The 16,673-nt window shown below is 42.0% G+C and overlaps 1 protein-coding gene across 1 annotated transcript in view; it reads left to right on the top strand.

Annotated features, from left to right (window-relative positions):
• The window catches only part of LOC128241352 (sacsin-like), a 31,436-nt gene extending 17,365 nt beyond the window's left edge, over window positions 1-14,071 (top strand). The window contains exons 7-9 of the mRNA XM_052958278.1: window positions 99-3,311; window positions 12,559-12,678; window positions 13,687-14,071. Of these exons, the coding sequence (XP_052814238.1) occupies window positions 99-3,311; window positions 12,559-12,678; window positions 13,687-13,863 (3,510 nt within the window). The 3' untranslated portion in view covers window positions 13,864-14,071. The remainder of the gene's footprint in view (window positions 1-98; window positions 3,312-12,558; window positions 12,679-13,686) is intronic.
• Window positions 14,072-16,673: the final 2,602 nt, after the last annotated feature.

The following is a 16,673-nucleotide window of genomic DNA, read 5'->3' as shown; positions in this document are numbered from 1 at the left end:
ATGGGTGCGCATTTAAATACTTAATTCCGCTAGACAAACCTAACAAACTTTATAAAGGTGAAAACAGTTATGAAAATATTCATTTAATTATTTCAAAGCTCAATATTCCGACACTGGACATAAGTTGGTTACCTAGTGATACGAATAGCACAAATTGGGAATTGGACATAAAAAGAGGATTAGAATCAATGATAGCATCCGTTTTAAACCCAGTTAAACTGATATCGTGTCTCAACATATACAAAGAGAAACTGCAAGGCAGGGTAACACATCTTGAAGCAGTCGATATACTTGGATACATTTCAGAAAGGATAGCAGCTTCGAATTGCCATGCCGATCTTGACTTCATGATACGGTCACTGCCATTGTATGAGACAGTATTCGGGGATTTAATAAGTATTGAAAACGTGAATAATGTTGTTATTTTATCTAAAAGAATTCCACCAAATGGAATGAAAGAAATTGCCGAGGCTACAAATACGACGTTCGTGATGTTTCATGAAAGATATTCCTATCTATTGAAACAGTTTTCCCCCAGTCTTGAAGTCGACGGTCTATATGCAGATATAATTGTGCCCAATTTCCGAGCTATTCCCCCGAAACACCAACTTAAACATCTGGAATATATCAGAGATCATATTTGTAGAGATGGTACAGAAGCTTCGTGGTCTAAGCAGCAAATTCTTCGTCTTCTCACGAACAATCCATTTATTCAAATTGGAAATCGAAAGCGACGTGTTAACGAGTTCTATAGCCACAGACACGCGGTATTTGCTAAAATGCTTACTGATGATGAATTTCTTCCAAAGCATTTACGAACAGATGAATGGAAGAAGTTCCTAGATGCCTTAGGACTTATCACGATGCCAACACAGCAAAAAGTGTTAGAGTTTGCAAAAAGAATTGCGCTAGATTCAGCATCAAATGCTGAATGGAACACAGACATTTTGAAGGAAAAATCGCAAACATTAACTTTGTTTATTTTAACTGCTGGACGTGCTTTTTTTAGTTCAAGCAACCTTCAAGAGCTAAAAAATATAAAGTTTGTTAAATCGCATGCAGTTGACGATGAGAGACGCGCTTTATATCACTCGTTTACCAAGTCGAATGAGTTTATTTGTTTTAATGGGTCAACAACATCCGACTGGCAGGACATATGTTGGTCAAGTACACCTATTTTGCACAGTGACATTCATATCAGTTCAGATCAACGTCGTCAAGAACTTGGTGTGTTGACATATCCGTCAGTAGAAAGGGTTATTGTGCACAGTCATAATGTAACTGAAGTATTTCACAACGAATTCAAAAGGAAAATTTCGAAGACGCATGACAAAATGAAGTTCATCACTCCACTCTACGACTTTTTCATGAAACATCTAAACAGCCCCGAGTTAGCAAAATTAAGAAATTCATATTTTGTCCATATACCTAACGAGGCTATGATAAGAGCCGATATGGTGTTTGGAATCTCCGCGTCAGAAAGCACCGAGATCAAGCCATATTTGTATGAGCTACCGAAACCCTTAGGCAAATACATAGAATTATTTGAAAAACTCGGAACGATGAGTCGTGTTTGTAGATCACAGTTTGTAAATGTGCTGGGGTCAATAAACACCGAGTACAGTGATCAAACGTTGCCACCCCAAGTACTTAAAAAGGTTGCACAGACAATAACACTTCTATTCAAACTTCATGGACCACTTGAAGATAATCATTCAAAGTTGTTTCTCCCAAACAAAGAAATTAAACTGAAAGAATCGTCAAGTCTCACTGTCTGTGACAATAACACATACGAGAATATTTTAAGAGATGTTGCTGACATTGACTACTTTCTTGGATTCAAGGAAATGGAAATAAAAAAGTTTACAGACTCACCTGCAGTGTTTGAATCCTTACCAGATTCTATGCAGCCGTGCTTCTTAAGCAAGGACGTAAGAGAAAGTGTGTCGTTAGAGTCGATTGAAGTTGTTGAATCACTTGTGTCTTATGATTGGCAGTACTTTTTACGTAGCGATTGTTTAATTAATGGAATAATTAGGCTCATTCGTGATCAGTGTGGATTAACCAAGGGACAACCAACGACTGATTTAGAAGATAGATCAAGAAAAAAATTGAAAAATGTCCGCATTAATCAAGTGAATGGATTACAAACAAACGTGTCATACAAAGGCAGTGTGTTGGATGGGGTAAGTTTGCAACGGATATGCTTTATAAAGAATATAAATTGTATCAATGGAAACTCATCCTTTCAACTGTACTTTGACTCTAGGGGCGCTACAGATGAGACAATGATAATTTCTGAGGAAGACGGAATTTTTTATTTAGTACAAAAATGCACTGATCATATTCTGGACAAGGACAAGTGTTTTATCATGAGTGCATTATTAAACTACAGGAATACCCCTGACCGAATTTCTGAACTGCTTGATAGAAGTAAGATAGCACAAATTGATTTGAATTCTTCCGTATTTCCAAAGCCTGGTACCTACGTAAATCCAGAATTTTACCCATTTCTAGTCCAGGAAATAGTTCCTTTTGACGAGCATGAATTTGAATTCGTAGCTATGGAAGTGGAATATGAAGATGATGAAAATAATGCATATATTTACGTCCATATCATAAGTCAAATACCAAGACTTGAGGGATGTTCAAACATAGCTTTACATTACAAAGTAAATGCTGGCGAAAATAGAGGTTTCATCAAAGTGCCGATATTCAAACTTTATCGTTTCGTTTCCCACAATTCTCAAAATACTAATAGAGAAGTGGAACTGTATGATACACAAAATATAATCTCACTACCTTTCGATGAAAATTGCCGTAGATTGAAAGAACTTCTTACTGAGGCATTTCGGATGTGTGAAAACGATAGAAAGATATTGATAAAACGATGTCTGTTTAGGTGGCATCCTGACAGAAACCCAGGTAAAGAAGACTATTCCAGCAAAATGTTCAACTATTTGAAAGAACTTATCGTTGAATTAGAGAAATGCGAACTTTCTGCCAGATTCGGTGAAGCTTTTTCTTCAAATATGTTTCGATCAAGGTACAGCAATTTTAGTACGAGGATTGAACGCAAAGGTCAGGTATTTGCTCAAACATTTCGAAATGGAAGACGCAATTACCACTCGTTTTTCTACAGGGGCTTTGATACTGGCAGCAGTAAAGAGTACGTTCCCGTCCCAAATATCGGAGAAGCGAAACGATGGCTACGCCAAGCGAAAACGGACTTTCAAGTCGCGAGTGGTATGCTTGCAAATCCCGAAGAGGGATTCAAAGGGTTCAACTGGATTTGCTATCAATTACACCAGGTAAGTCTAAATATTATGTAGATGTGTTATATATCATGATGTATGTGATGTCATGATTCTAGTCGCTAAGCAATCTCAGAGAACTCTATTTGCAATCAATGACACCAGTTAGAACAATGTACAATATAATAAACCAATATTCATGATCCCAGTTGGGCAATCACGGAGAATCTTTAAGGGCTTTAGTTAGATTTGCTCTCAAGTACTCAAGGTACAGTAAATGTAAAATTTCATTGATAATAAGCATAGCCATAATTATAAATTAGTAGTTTATCGAAGCATTGCTCATAATGTTAGATTATTATCTCCATATCACTTTGCAAAGCGACGCGAATATAAAGACACTCTGCTGCTGTAAGGCTATCGATTTATTTACAATCGTTATTTTGAATATCACATTGTGTCAATTCTCAGTAACAAGAGTTTGTGACACCGTCAATCAATTCGTTTATTAGGTCTAATGACAAAAGATTGTTATGATATTCAAGGTATTCTTTGTATTGAAAGATTTAAGGTTTTTTAAGTATCATGTACTCTATATATTAATGATATGCATTAGCTACAACGCAGTGACCGAACTTTTAGCGGACATTTCTGTTTCCTTGTAATAAAATTAAAAAGGCATTGCCATACAATAAACAACTAACATTTTCCGGAACAAAAATATCAAAAATAAGTATTTTTAGAATATCAAGTTCAAGTTCAATATTTTATTTGCTAAAGGCCACCGGCCCAAGACAACAAATATGTATATTACAAATATGCAAAAGCAACAATCGGTTGAATAATGTACAATATGATTCAAACTCAACTACAATACAAACAAACGAGAGAAAAAAACCCACAAGAAACCAACAAGAGAATAAGAAAAAAAGGAAAAAAGAAAGAAAACAAACACGAAAACTTAAGAGTTAAGAAATAAAGAAGTGCAAGTTGGAATACAGATTCGAATGTGAATGTCAATCCTGTAGATGTCCAACAAAGCATTTACGTTTCATGACGTTATTGGTAAACATAAAGAAACTTTTGTAATCTTCAAATGAAATCTACGAACAATATTTCTAAATATAGAAAGTGTCAAACATTCTAAAAATATCTTTCATGAAATCAAGATACCAAGTTTTCCTCTGATCTTTTAAGATGGAAAACGAATTATTGTATTTAAATAAATCTTGATCATAAAATTAGAAATACACGTATGATTTGTTGGAATATTACCAATTAAGACATTATTTTTTCCCAATTAAATTGTTTATGTTTGTGCTGAGTGATATCGTGATATAACACATGTTTAATAAAGAAAACAATTCGTTATGGCATTATCAAACTGGATTACATATGATGAAATGATATAAACATCAACAGCAAATTAACATGTAGACGATTTTTTTTAATTAAGGTCTAAGAAACGCTCGATCACAGTAAGTAATATTTTACAATGTGTAATGGTTCCTGTTTTTTTAAGGATAGAAGTAAAACGGTATTAAGTTTTATTATATATCCATTGTAAAATCCCCACGCACTACATATCGCAAAATACGGCCGGTCGTGATCCACTCCTATTAATATGGACGGCCGTGTTCCACTTCAGTGCAATATAGACGGCCGTGTTCCAATCCAGTGAAATACGGACGGCCGTGTTCCACTCCAGTTCAATATGGACGGCCGTGTTCCACTCCAGTGTAATACCGACGGCCGTGTTCCACTCCAGTGCAATACGGACGGCAATGTTCCACTCCAGTTCAATATGGACGGCCGTGTTCCACTCCAGTGTAATACGGACGGCCGTGTTCCACTCCAGTGCAATATGGATGGCCGTGTTCCACTTCAGTGCAATATGGACGGCCGTGTTCCACTCCAGTGCAATATGGATGGCCGTGTTCCACTTCAGTGCAATATGGACGGCCGTGGTCCACTCCAGTGCAATATGGATGGCCGTGGTCCACTCCAGTGCAATATAGACGGCCGGGTTTCACTCCAGTGCAATATGGACGGCCGTGTTCCACTTCAGTGCACTACGGACGGCCGTGTTCCACTCTAGTGCAACTTGGACGACCGTGGTCCACTTCAGTGCAATACGGCCGGGCTTGTTCCACTCTAGTGCAACTTGGACGACCGTGGTCCACTCCAGTGCAATATGGACGGCCGGGTTCCACTATAGTGCAATACGGACGGCCGTGGTCCACTCCAGTGCAATACGGGCGGCCGTGGTCCACTCCAGTGCAATATGGACGGCCGTGTTCCACTCCAGTGCTATACGGACGGCCGTGTTCCACTCCAGTGCAATACGGCCGGGCATGTTCCACTCTAGTGCAACTTGGACGATCGTGGTCCTCTCCAGTGCACTATGGACGGCCGGGTTCCATTATAGTGCAATACGGACGGCCGTGGTCCACTCCAGTGCAATACGGGCGGCCGTGGTCCACTCCAGTGCAATATGGACGGCCATGGTCCACTCCAGTGCAATACGGACGGCCGTGGTCCACTCCAGTGAAATATGGACGGCTGGTTTCCACTCCAGTGCAATATGGACAGCCGTGTTCCACTTCAGTGCATTACGGACGGCCGTGTTCCACTCCAGTGCAAAACGGCCGGGCATGTTCCACTTTAGTGCAACATGGACGACCGTGGTCCACCCCAGTGCAATACAGACGGCCGGGTTCCACTATAGTGCTATACGGGTGGCCGTGGTCCACTCCAGTGCAATATGGATGGCCGTGGTCCACTCCAGTGCAATATAGACGGTCGTGGTCCACTCCAATGCAATACGGATGGCCATGGTCCACTCCAGTGCAATATGGACGGCCGGGTTTCACTCCAGTGCAATATGGACGGCCGTGTTCCACTTCAGTGCACTACGGACGGCCGTGTTCCACTCTAGTGCAAAACGGCCGGGCATGTTCCACTCTAGTGCAACTTGGGACGAACGTGGTCCACTCCAGTGCTATACGGACGGCCGTGTTCCACTCCAGTGCAATACGGCCGGGCATGTTCCACTCTTGTGCAACTTGGACGATCGTGGTCCTTTCCAGTGCACTATGGACGGCCGGGTTCCATTATAGTGCAATACGGACGGCCGTGGTCCACTCCAGTGCAATACGGGCGGCCGTGGTCCACTCCAGTGCAATATGGACGGCCATGGTTCACTCCAGTGCACTACGGACGGCCGTGGTCCACTCCAGTGCAATATGGACGCTTGGTTTCCACTCCAGTACAATATGGACAGCAGTGTTCCACTTCAGTGCATTACGGACGGCCGTGTTCCACTCCAGTGCAAAACAGCCGGGCATGTTCCACTCTAGTGCAACATGGACGACCGTGGTCCACCCCAGTGCAATACAGACGGCCGGGTTCCACTATAGTGCTATACGGGTGGCCGTGGTCCACTCCAGTGCAATATGGATGGCCGTGGTCTACTCCAGTGCAATATAGACGGCCGTGGTCCACTCCAATGCAATACGGATGGCCATGGTCCACTCCAGTGCAATATGGACGGCTGTGTTTCACTCCAGTGCAATATGGACGGCCGTGTTCCACTTCAGTGCACTACGGACGGCCGTGTTCCACTCTAGTGCAAAACGGCCGGGCATGTTCCACTCTAGTGCAACTTGGGACGACCGTGGTCCACTCCAGTGCAATATGGACGGCCGGGTTCCACTATAGTGCAATACGGACGGCCGTGGTCAACTCCAGTGCAATACGGGCGGCCGTGGTCCACTCCAGTGCAATATGGACGGCCGTGGTCCACTCCAGTGCAATATGGACGGCTGTTTAGTGCAATACGGACGACCGTGGTCCACTCCAGTGCAATATGGACGGCCGTGGTCCACTCCAGTGCACTACGGACGGCCGTGGTCCACTCCAGTGCAATATTGACGGCTGGTTTCCACTCCAGTGCAATATGGACGGCCGTGTTCCACTTCAGTGCACTACGGACGGCCGTGTTCCACTCCAGTGCAAAACAGACGGGCATGTTCCACTCAAGTGCAACATGAACGACCGTGGTCCACTCCAGTGCAATACGGACGGCCGGGTTCCACTCAAGTGCAATACGGACGGCCTGGTTCCACTTCAGTGCAATACAGCCGGTCGTGTTTCACTCTAGTACAATATGGATGGCCGTGGTCCACTCCATTGCAATACGGACGGCCAGGTTCCATTAAAGTGCAATACGGACGGTCGGTTCCATTTCAGTGCAATACGGCCGGTCGTGTTTCACTCTAGTGCAATATGGAAGGCCGTGTTCCACTCCAGTGCAAAACGGACGGCCGTTTTCCACTCCAGTGCAATACGGACTGCCGTGTTCAACTGCAGTGCAATACGGACGGCCTTGTTCCACTCCAGTGCAGTACTGCCGGGCATGTAATACTCTATTGCAACATGGACGACCGTGGTCCACTCCAGTGCAATACGGACGGCCGGGTTCCACTATAGTGAATACGGACGGGCGTGTTACACTCGAGTGCAATACGGCCGGTCGTGTTTCACACTAGTGCAATATGGAAGGCCATGTTGCACTTTATTGCAATACGGACGGCCGTTCACCACAGCATTGCAATACGGACGGCCGTGTTCCACTGTAGTACAATACGGACGGCCGGGTTCCACTCTAGTGCAATAAGGATGGCCGTGTTCCACTTCAGTGCACTACGGACGGCCGAGTTCCACTCAAGTGCAATACGGACGGCCGTGTTCCACTCCACAGTGCAATACGGCCGGTCGTGTTTCACTCTAGTGCAATATGGTAGGTTGTGTTCCACTCCAGTGCAATACGGACGGCCGTTTTCCACTCCAGTGCAATATAGACGGCCGTGTTCTACTGCAGTGCAATACGGACGGCCGTGTTCCACTCCAGTGAAAAACGGCCGGGCTTGTTCCACTCTAGTGCAACATGGACGACCGTTGTCCACTCCAGTGCAATACGGACGGCCGGGTTCCACTATAGTGCAATACGGACGGCCGTGTTCCACTCAAGTGCAATACGGCCGGTCGTGTTTAACTCTAGTGCAATATGGAAGCCCGTGTTCCACTCCATAGTAATACGGACGGCCGTTTTCCACTTCAGTGCAATACGGACGGCCATGTTTCATTGCAGTGCAAAACGGACGGCCGTGTTCCACTTCAGTGCAATACGGCCGGTTTCACTCTAGTGCAATATGGAAGGCCATATTCCACTCCAGTGCAATAGGAACGGCCGTTTTTCACTCAAGTGCAGTACGGACGGCCATGTTCCATTGCAGTGCAATACGGACGGCCGTTTTCCACTCCAGTGCAATACAGCCGGGCATGTTCCACTCTAGTGCAACATGGACGACCGTGGTCCACTCCAGTGCAATACGGACGGCCGGGTTCAACTATAGTGCAATACGGACGGCCGTGTTCCACTACAGTGCAATACGGACGGCCTTGTTCCACTCCAGTGCAATACGGCCGGTCGTGTTTCACTCTAGTGCAATATGGAAGGCCGTGTTCCACTCTAGTGTAATACGGACGGCCGTTTTCCACTCCAGTGCAATACGGACGGCCGTGTTCCACTCCAGTGCAATACGGCCGGTTGTGTTTCACTCCAGTGTAATCTGGAAGGCCGTGTTCCTCTCCAGTGTAATACGGACGGCCGTTTTCCACTGCAGTGCAATACGGACGGCCGTGTTCCATTGCAGTTCAATACGGACGGCCGTGTTGTACTCCATTGCAATACGGCCGGTCGTGTTTTACTCTAATGCAATATGGAAGGCCGTGTTCCACATCAGTGCAATACAGAAGGACGTTTTCCACTCAAGTGCAATATGGACGGCCGTGTTCCACTGCAGTTCAATACGGACGGCCTTTTTCCACTCCAATGTAATACGGACGGCTGTGTTCCACTCCAGTGCTATACGGACGGCCGTGTTCCATTGCAGTTCAATACGGACGGCCGTTTTCCACTCCAGTGCAATACGGCCGTGCATGTTCCACTCTAGTGCAACATGGACGACCGTGGTCCACTCCAGTGCAATACGGTAGGTCGGGTTCCACTATAGTGCAATACGGACGGCCGTGTTCCACTCCAGTGCAATACCGACGGCCGTTTTCCACTCCAGTGCAATACGGACGGCCGTGTTCCACTGTAGTGCAATACGGACGGCCGTGTTCCACTCCAGTGTAATACGGCCCGGCATGTTCCAATCTAGTGCAATATGGACGACCGTGGTCCACTCCAGTGCAATACGGACGGCCGGGTTGCACTATAGTGCAATACGGACGGCCGGGTTCCACTCCAGTGCAATATGGCCGTTCGTGTTTCACTCTAGTGCAATATTGAAAGCCGTGTTCCACTCCAGTGCAATACGGACGGCCATTTTCCACTCAAGTGGAACACGGCCTTCCAGATTACACTGGAGTGCAATACGGCCGGGCATGTTCCACTCTAATGCAACATGACGACCGTGGTCCACTCCAGTGCAATACGGACGGCCGTGTTCCACTCCATTGCAATACGGCCGGTCGTGTTTCACGCCAGTGTTATCTGGAAGGCCGTGTTCCACTCCAGTGCAATATGGACGGCCGTGTTCCACTTCAGTGCTCTACGGACGGCCGTGTTTCACTCCAGTGCAAAAAAGGCCGGGTATTTTCCACTCTAGTGCAACATGGACGACCGTGGTCCACTCCAGTGCAAAACGGACTGCCGGGTTCCACTACAGTGCAATACGGACGGCCTTGTTCCACTCCAGTGCAATACGGCCGATCGTGTTTCACTCTAGTGCAATATGGAATGCCGTGTTTCACTCTAGTGTAATACGGACGGCCGTTTTCCACTCCAGTGCAATACGGACGGCCGTGTTCCGCTCCAGTGCAATACGGCCGGGCATGTTCCACTCTAATGCAACATGGACGACCCTGGTCCACTCCAGTGCAATACGGACGGCCGTGTTCCACTCCAGTGCAATACGGCCGGTCTTGGTTCACTCCAGTGTAATCTGGAAGACCGTGTTCCACTCCAGTGTAATACGGACGGCCGTTTTCCACTGCAGTGCAATACGGACGGCCGTGTTCCATTGCAGTTCAATACGGACGGCTGTGTTGTACTCCATTGCAATACGGCCGGTCGTGTTGTACTCTAATGCACTATTGAAGGCCGTGTTCCACATCAGTGCAATAGAGAAGGCCGTTTTCCACTCCAGTGCAATATGGACGGCCGTGTTCCACTCCAGTGCAATACGGACGGCCTTTTACCACTCCAGTGTAATACGGACGGCTGTGTTCCACACCAGTGCTATACGGACGGCCGTGTTCCATTGCAGTTCAATACGGACGGCCGTTTTCCACTCCAGTGCAATACGGCCGTGCATGTTCCACTCTAGTGCAACATGGACGACCGTGGTCCACTCCAGTGCAATACGGTAGGTCGGGTTCCACTATAGTGCAATACGGACGGCCGTGTTCCACTCCAGTGCAATACCGACGGCCGTTTTCCACTCCAGTGCAATACGGACGGCCGTGTTCCACTGTAGTGCAATACGGACGGCCGTGTTCCACTCCAGTGCAATACGACCGGGCATGTTCCACTCTAGTGCAACATGGAAGACCGGGTTCCACTATAGTGCAATACGGAAGACCGGGTTCCATTATAGTGCAATACGGACGGCCGTGTTCCACTCCAGTGCAATACGGCCGGTCGTGTTTCACTCTAGTCCAATATGGAAGGCCGTATTCTACTCCAGTGCAATACGGACGGCCGTTTTCAACTCCAGTGTAATACAGACGGCCGTGTTCCACTGCAGTGCAATACGGACGGCCGTGTTCCACTCCAGTGCAATACGGCCGGGCATGTTCCAATCTAGTGCAACATGGACGACCGTGTTCCACTCCAGTGCAATACGGCCGGGCATGCTCCACTCTAGTGCAACATGGACGACCGTGGTCCACTTCAGTGCAATACGGACGGCCGGGTTCCATTCCAGTGCAGTACGGACGGCCGTTTTCCACTCCAGTGCAATACGGACGGCAGCGTTCCACTGCAGTGCAATACGGACGACCGTGTTCCACTCCAATGCAATTCGGCCGTGCATGTTCCACTCTAGTGCAACATGGACGACCTTGGTTCACTGCAGTGCAATATGGACGACCGGGTTCCACTATAGTGCAATACGGACGGCCGTGTTCCACTCCAGTGCAATGCGGCCGGTCGTGTTTCACTCTAGTCCAATATGGAAGGCCGTGTTCCACTCCAGTGCAATACGGACGCCCTTTTTCTACTCCAGTGCAATACGGACGGCCGTGTACCTTTCCAGTGCAATACGGACGGCCGTGTTTCACTCTATGGCAATTCGGGCGGCCGTGTACCATTCTGCTAATGTCGCGTCATAAAAGTATCGTTACCGATGACGGGCGATGTTAAAAAAACGCCATATTTCTACAAAATAGTGCGTCGTTAAAATGAAATTCATTATGAAAGCATGTATCTTTTAAGTGATCTTACCAATAAATGTTTATAATAAAAGGCTTATTAGAACTGCGTTTTGATTAAGAATATTGTATTCGACATTCGTAGATTTTTTTGATAAACTCGGCTTGCGCCCCTTGAAATTTGATTCTGCAATAGTCACTAGCGTCGAATACGACCTACCGGGTCAAAGTGCATTACTGATAACACTGTTATACAAAATGAATAAATAAACAATTTTTGTATGGTTTTAAAGTTTGGCTGAAAAGCCATTCAGTAAGTTTGTTATTAAATGACAGCAGAAATTTGTTAAAGAATTCACGATAGTATTCGATTATAAAAGTATCATGGTGCTCCTATAACTGTACCAGACACAAGGTTAATAGTATTTTACAAGTGACTGCCAACGGATCGAGGCATTTTAAAAAAGAAAGATTTATAAAATAAAGTCCCGCGTTTAATTTAAAAAACAATTCGATTTGAAATCGGAATCATCATTTCAGTACTGATAATATTGATACATGAAAAGCGTAAACAATGTCCATTATTTATAATTAATTGAAAGGTATTTAAAAATAGTTTTATGCTATTTTTGCTGATAAACTTTTAACTAAATGTAGCAAATTGAAAGAATATGCAATAAACAATAAACAATAAAATAATAAACCTACAAGAAACCGCTGACGGCCTAACATACGTTAAAGTATTATTATTGCATATGAGATGTTTCCATCAATGAGATTATGATTATAAATGAGAGACGTCTTATCTGATACTTCCTGCTTTCGAAGATTGCCTTTTCAACGTTATATTTACATCTTACAGGCATGTGAAAAGGCGCTTAAAGCTGCCAGATTTTCCAGAGATGCCAATCGATGCCAGCGATGGTCACATAATCTATGCAGCATTGCAGATCGAGTTGAGAGTGATGACATTAAAGAAAAGGTATGTATTATTATACACTCGCAATCTAAATTTTTCTACTGTCTTTTCTTTTAGTTCTTTCACGAGACAGGTAGATGGAGCTCACGCGTGCAGGAAGTAGCTTACGTTAGTTATTGAACGATGTCATTGACAGCACGGGACAAGTGCGGGAAGTAGCTTGCGCTAGTTATTAAACGCTGTCATTGACAACACGGTTCAAGTGCAGGAAGTAGTTTGGGCTAGTTATTGAACGGTGTCATTGACATCAATTTACAATTGCAGGAAGTAGCTTGAACGATGTCATTGACAGCACGGCACAAGTGCAGGAAGTAGCTTGCGCTAGTTATTGAACGCTGTCATTGACAGCACGGCACAAGTGCAGGAAGTAGCTAGCGCTAGTTATAGAACGCTGTCATTGACAGCACGGTACTCGTATAGAAATTAGCTTGCGCTAGTTAATGAACGCTGTCATCGTCAGAACGGTACAAGTGTAGGAAGTAGCTTGCGTTAGTTATTGAACGTTGTCATTGACAACAGGGTACAAAACAGTTAATTCACCTACAATTGTGCATATGTAGTGTTTTACTTGGGTGATTTTCAATATGAGGCCGATCACTCATCTCTTAAACTTCATTATACGCATTTATATGTTGCATTTGAGATAATGTTTTCCAATTCCTAGAATGTATTGTATTACATTTTAAACTCACACTATGAATGTTAAGTCATAGACTAAATTGTTAATAACAGAAAAAGAAGTGGAACTTTGAAAGAAGCATTTGAATATAAGTGACTGACCGTGCCATAACAGTGAGCCCTGTGTTTACTATGTCGATATACCACTCTATGCTGTACACAACAGTTCCTTCACCTTCGACTCTCGTCACTGAAAGTGAAACAATTCGTAATTCGCGCTCGCGTTTATTTTCAGTAACTATTGCTGATATATGTCTAATACAACTCTCTCTTAACCATGCTTCCCAAACCGTTACCGTATCATTTATATATCAATGTTTTAACATATTTCAGGTAAGAGTGTTCGAATCACGCCTTAACATATCGGGCAGCCAGTACTTCCGACTTCGGTATCCAGATGCCGTTGAAATGGACAAGCTGCCTTCTGACGTATTTAGTTCAGACGATGCCGCATTTGCAAAGGAAACTGCTCAAGAAGTTATAGCGTTCGTGGAGGACTACATAGAGTAAATTATTTAAACCATATGCCCATAAAATTATGTCAAGAGAACATTATCTACCAGACGGCTCGATGTTTGGTCATCGAAATATCGCAGTTATGAAAATAAGTGTCGTTGACATTTAGATATCTATTCTTGTTTTGTTTTCTATAGGACATATGTGTTAGCATTCTTCATTATTATATGTGTAATGTATATGTTGGTGAAACGATTTTGCAATTATTGAAACAGTATAATATTTAATTGACATGATATCATTTTTGTCTTTTGTTGTTAATAGAAATATTTGTAAATACGTATGACTAAGCTATTAAACATTTTGTTTGTAAATATTACTTATATAAACTTCAGTCCTCTTCTTTTATCTACATGCTAAAATATTCAAGTTTTACAAAAGCTTTTACATTTGGTTGTTATTTGAAAAAAGGTTTAGGTAAAAGTGTTTCGCTACGTGTATGTAAATTTGCAAGATTGTGTTGTTTTCATAACCTATGAAGGAGCTTAGAGTATATTAGCTTAGATGTTAGTTAATAGATTACTTTAATTGTAAATATGTGTACATCAGATAGATATGCTTAGGAATTTGCTTTAAACCAGAATTAAGACTATTTATAACTTTAAATGTACATATTTATATATCAGATGAACTGTTACTTTATCTTAATTAAGATAATTATTTGCTGCCATGTTTTAAAATAATAATGTCTTTAAATGTGCGTGAAATAGTTTGTCGAATGGATGTCGAGTATGCGAATTATTTTTAATGAAAACATGGTTAACATACGTTTAAAAAAAGCTTTATGTTTAATTTCAACATATGTGAATGGTTTATATATTATGTTATTAAATTTTGTTTAAGCTGATTTTCAAAATCATCACATTTTTAATTTGTAATTCTAATTGCGTTTTTTTATTTACTATATGTACCTAATTGTATATATAATATATAGTTCACCTTTGATTAATAAGTATTTATCCGTTATTATTTACAATGTATTTTTGTATATAAGTTTGTTGATTTGTAAGCTGGAACAAACATTTTTTTGTGATTTTAACGTTCTAGTCTTGCATGCCTGGCAGACATAGTAAAGATTATGAATATATCGAAAACGAAGGGTTCTGGTAACTTCATTGTACATATATTAATCCATATGACGTATTTGTGTATAAACAAAGTGTTGGGGTGTTATTTCAAACATTTAACATACAGAGTTATGTTCGTTTTAAGATTCATTATACCATGTTTGATTTTTTATTCGACAAGTTGTAACGGTGTGCTTACAGAGTGGGTCTTGTAATTATATATATATTTAATTTTATACCATGTTTGATTTTTTATTCGACAAGTTGTAACGGTGTGCTAGCAGAGAGTGGGTCTTGTAATTACAATGAATACATATATAATTTTATTAACAAATTGTGAAATAAACAATATTATATATCAATGTTATATTCCACATGAGGATTCTTTGTATGAACAAAGAGTGGGCCCTTTAAGAATAATTTAAACATGTGTATTTTCCCATATTTGATTGTGTTTTTTTCCTGAGGATGTGTTTTTGTATAAACAAAAGCTGGGCCTGTTAATTCGTGTATTTTACCTTATTTGATTGTGATTAACTTCCACAGGATGAACTTTTGTATAAACAAAGGATGGGCCTGTTAATTATAATTCAAATTTGTGAATTATACTATATTTTATTGTGTTTTTATTACACAGGATGAACGTTTGTATAAACAAAGGGTGGGCTTCTTAATTACAATTCAAATGTGTGTATTATACTATATTTAATTGTGTTTTTATTCCACAGGATGAACCTTTGTATAAACAAAGGGTTGGTCTGTTAATTATAATTCAAATTTGTGTATTATACAATATTTGATTGTGTTTTCATTCCACAGGATGAACCTTTGTATAAACAAAGGGTTGGCCTGTTAATTATAATTCAAATTTGTGTATTATACAATATTTGATTGTGTTTTTATTCCACAGGATGAACCTTTGTATAAACAAAGGGTGGGCTTGTTAATTATAATTTAAATTTTCGTATTATACAATATTTGATTGTGTTTTTATTCCACAGGATGAACCTTTGTATAAACAAAGGGTGGGCTTGTTAATTATAATTCAAATTTGTGTATTATACCATATTTGATTATGTTTTAATTCCACAGGATGAACCTTAATACGAACAAAGGGTGGTCCTGTTAATTATAACACAAAGGTGTCTTTTATACCATATTTGATTGTGTTTTTATTCCACTGGATGAACCTTTGTAAAAACAAAGGGTGGGCCTGTTAATTATTACTCAAATTTGTTTATTATACTTTATTTGATTGTATTTTTATTGCTCAGGATGTATCTTTATATAAACAAAGAGTGAGCCTGTTAATTATAACACAAAGGTGTCTTTATACCATATTTGATTGCGTTTTTATTCCATTGGATGAAACTTTGTAAATTTTTGTATTATCCTTTATTTGATTGTGTTTTAATTCCACAGGATGGACCTTTGTATAAACAAAGGGTGGGCCTGATAATCATTATTCAAATTTGTTTATTATACTTTATTTGTTTGTGTTTTTATTCCACAGGATGGACCTTTGTATAAACAAAGGGTGGGCCTGTTAATTATAATTCAGATTTGTGTATCATACCATATTTGATTGTGTTTTTTATTCCACAGAATGAACGTTTGTATAAACAAAGGGTTGGCCTGTTAATTATAATTTAAGCTTGCGTATTATACAATATGTGATTGTATTCCAAAGGATGAACCTGAATAAACTATGTGTGGGCCTTTTAATTATAAAACAAA

Source organism: Mya arenaria, chromosome 7 (genome assembly GCF_026914265.1).
Source record: "Mya arenaria isolate MELC-2E11 chromosome 7, ASM2691426v1".
NCBI lineage: Eukaryota > Metazoa > Mollusca > Bivalvia > Myida > Myidae > Mya > Mya arenaria.
This window is presented reverse-complemented; position numbering and strand designations above follow the sequence as displayed.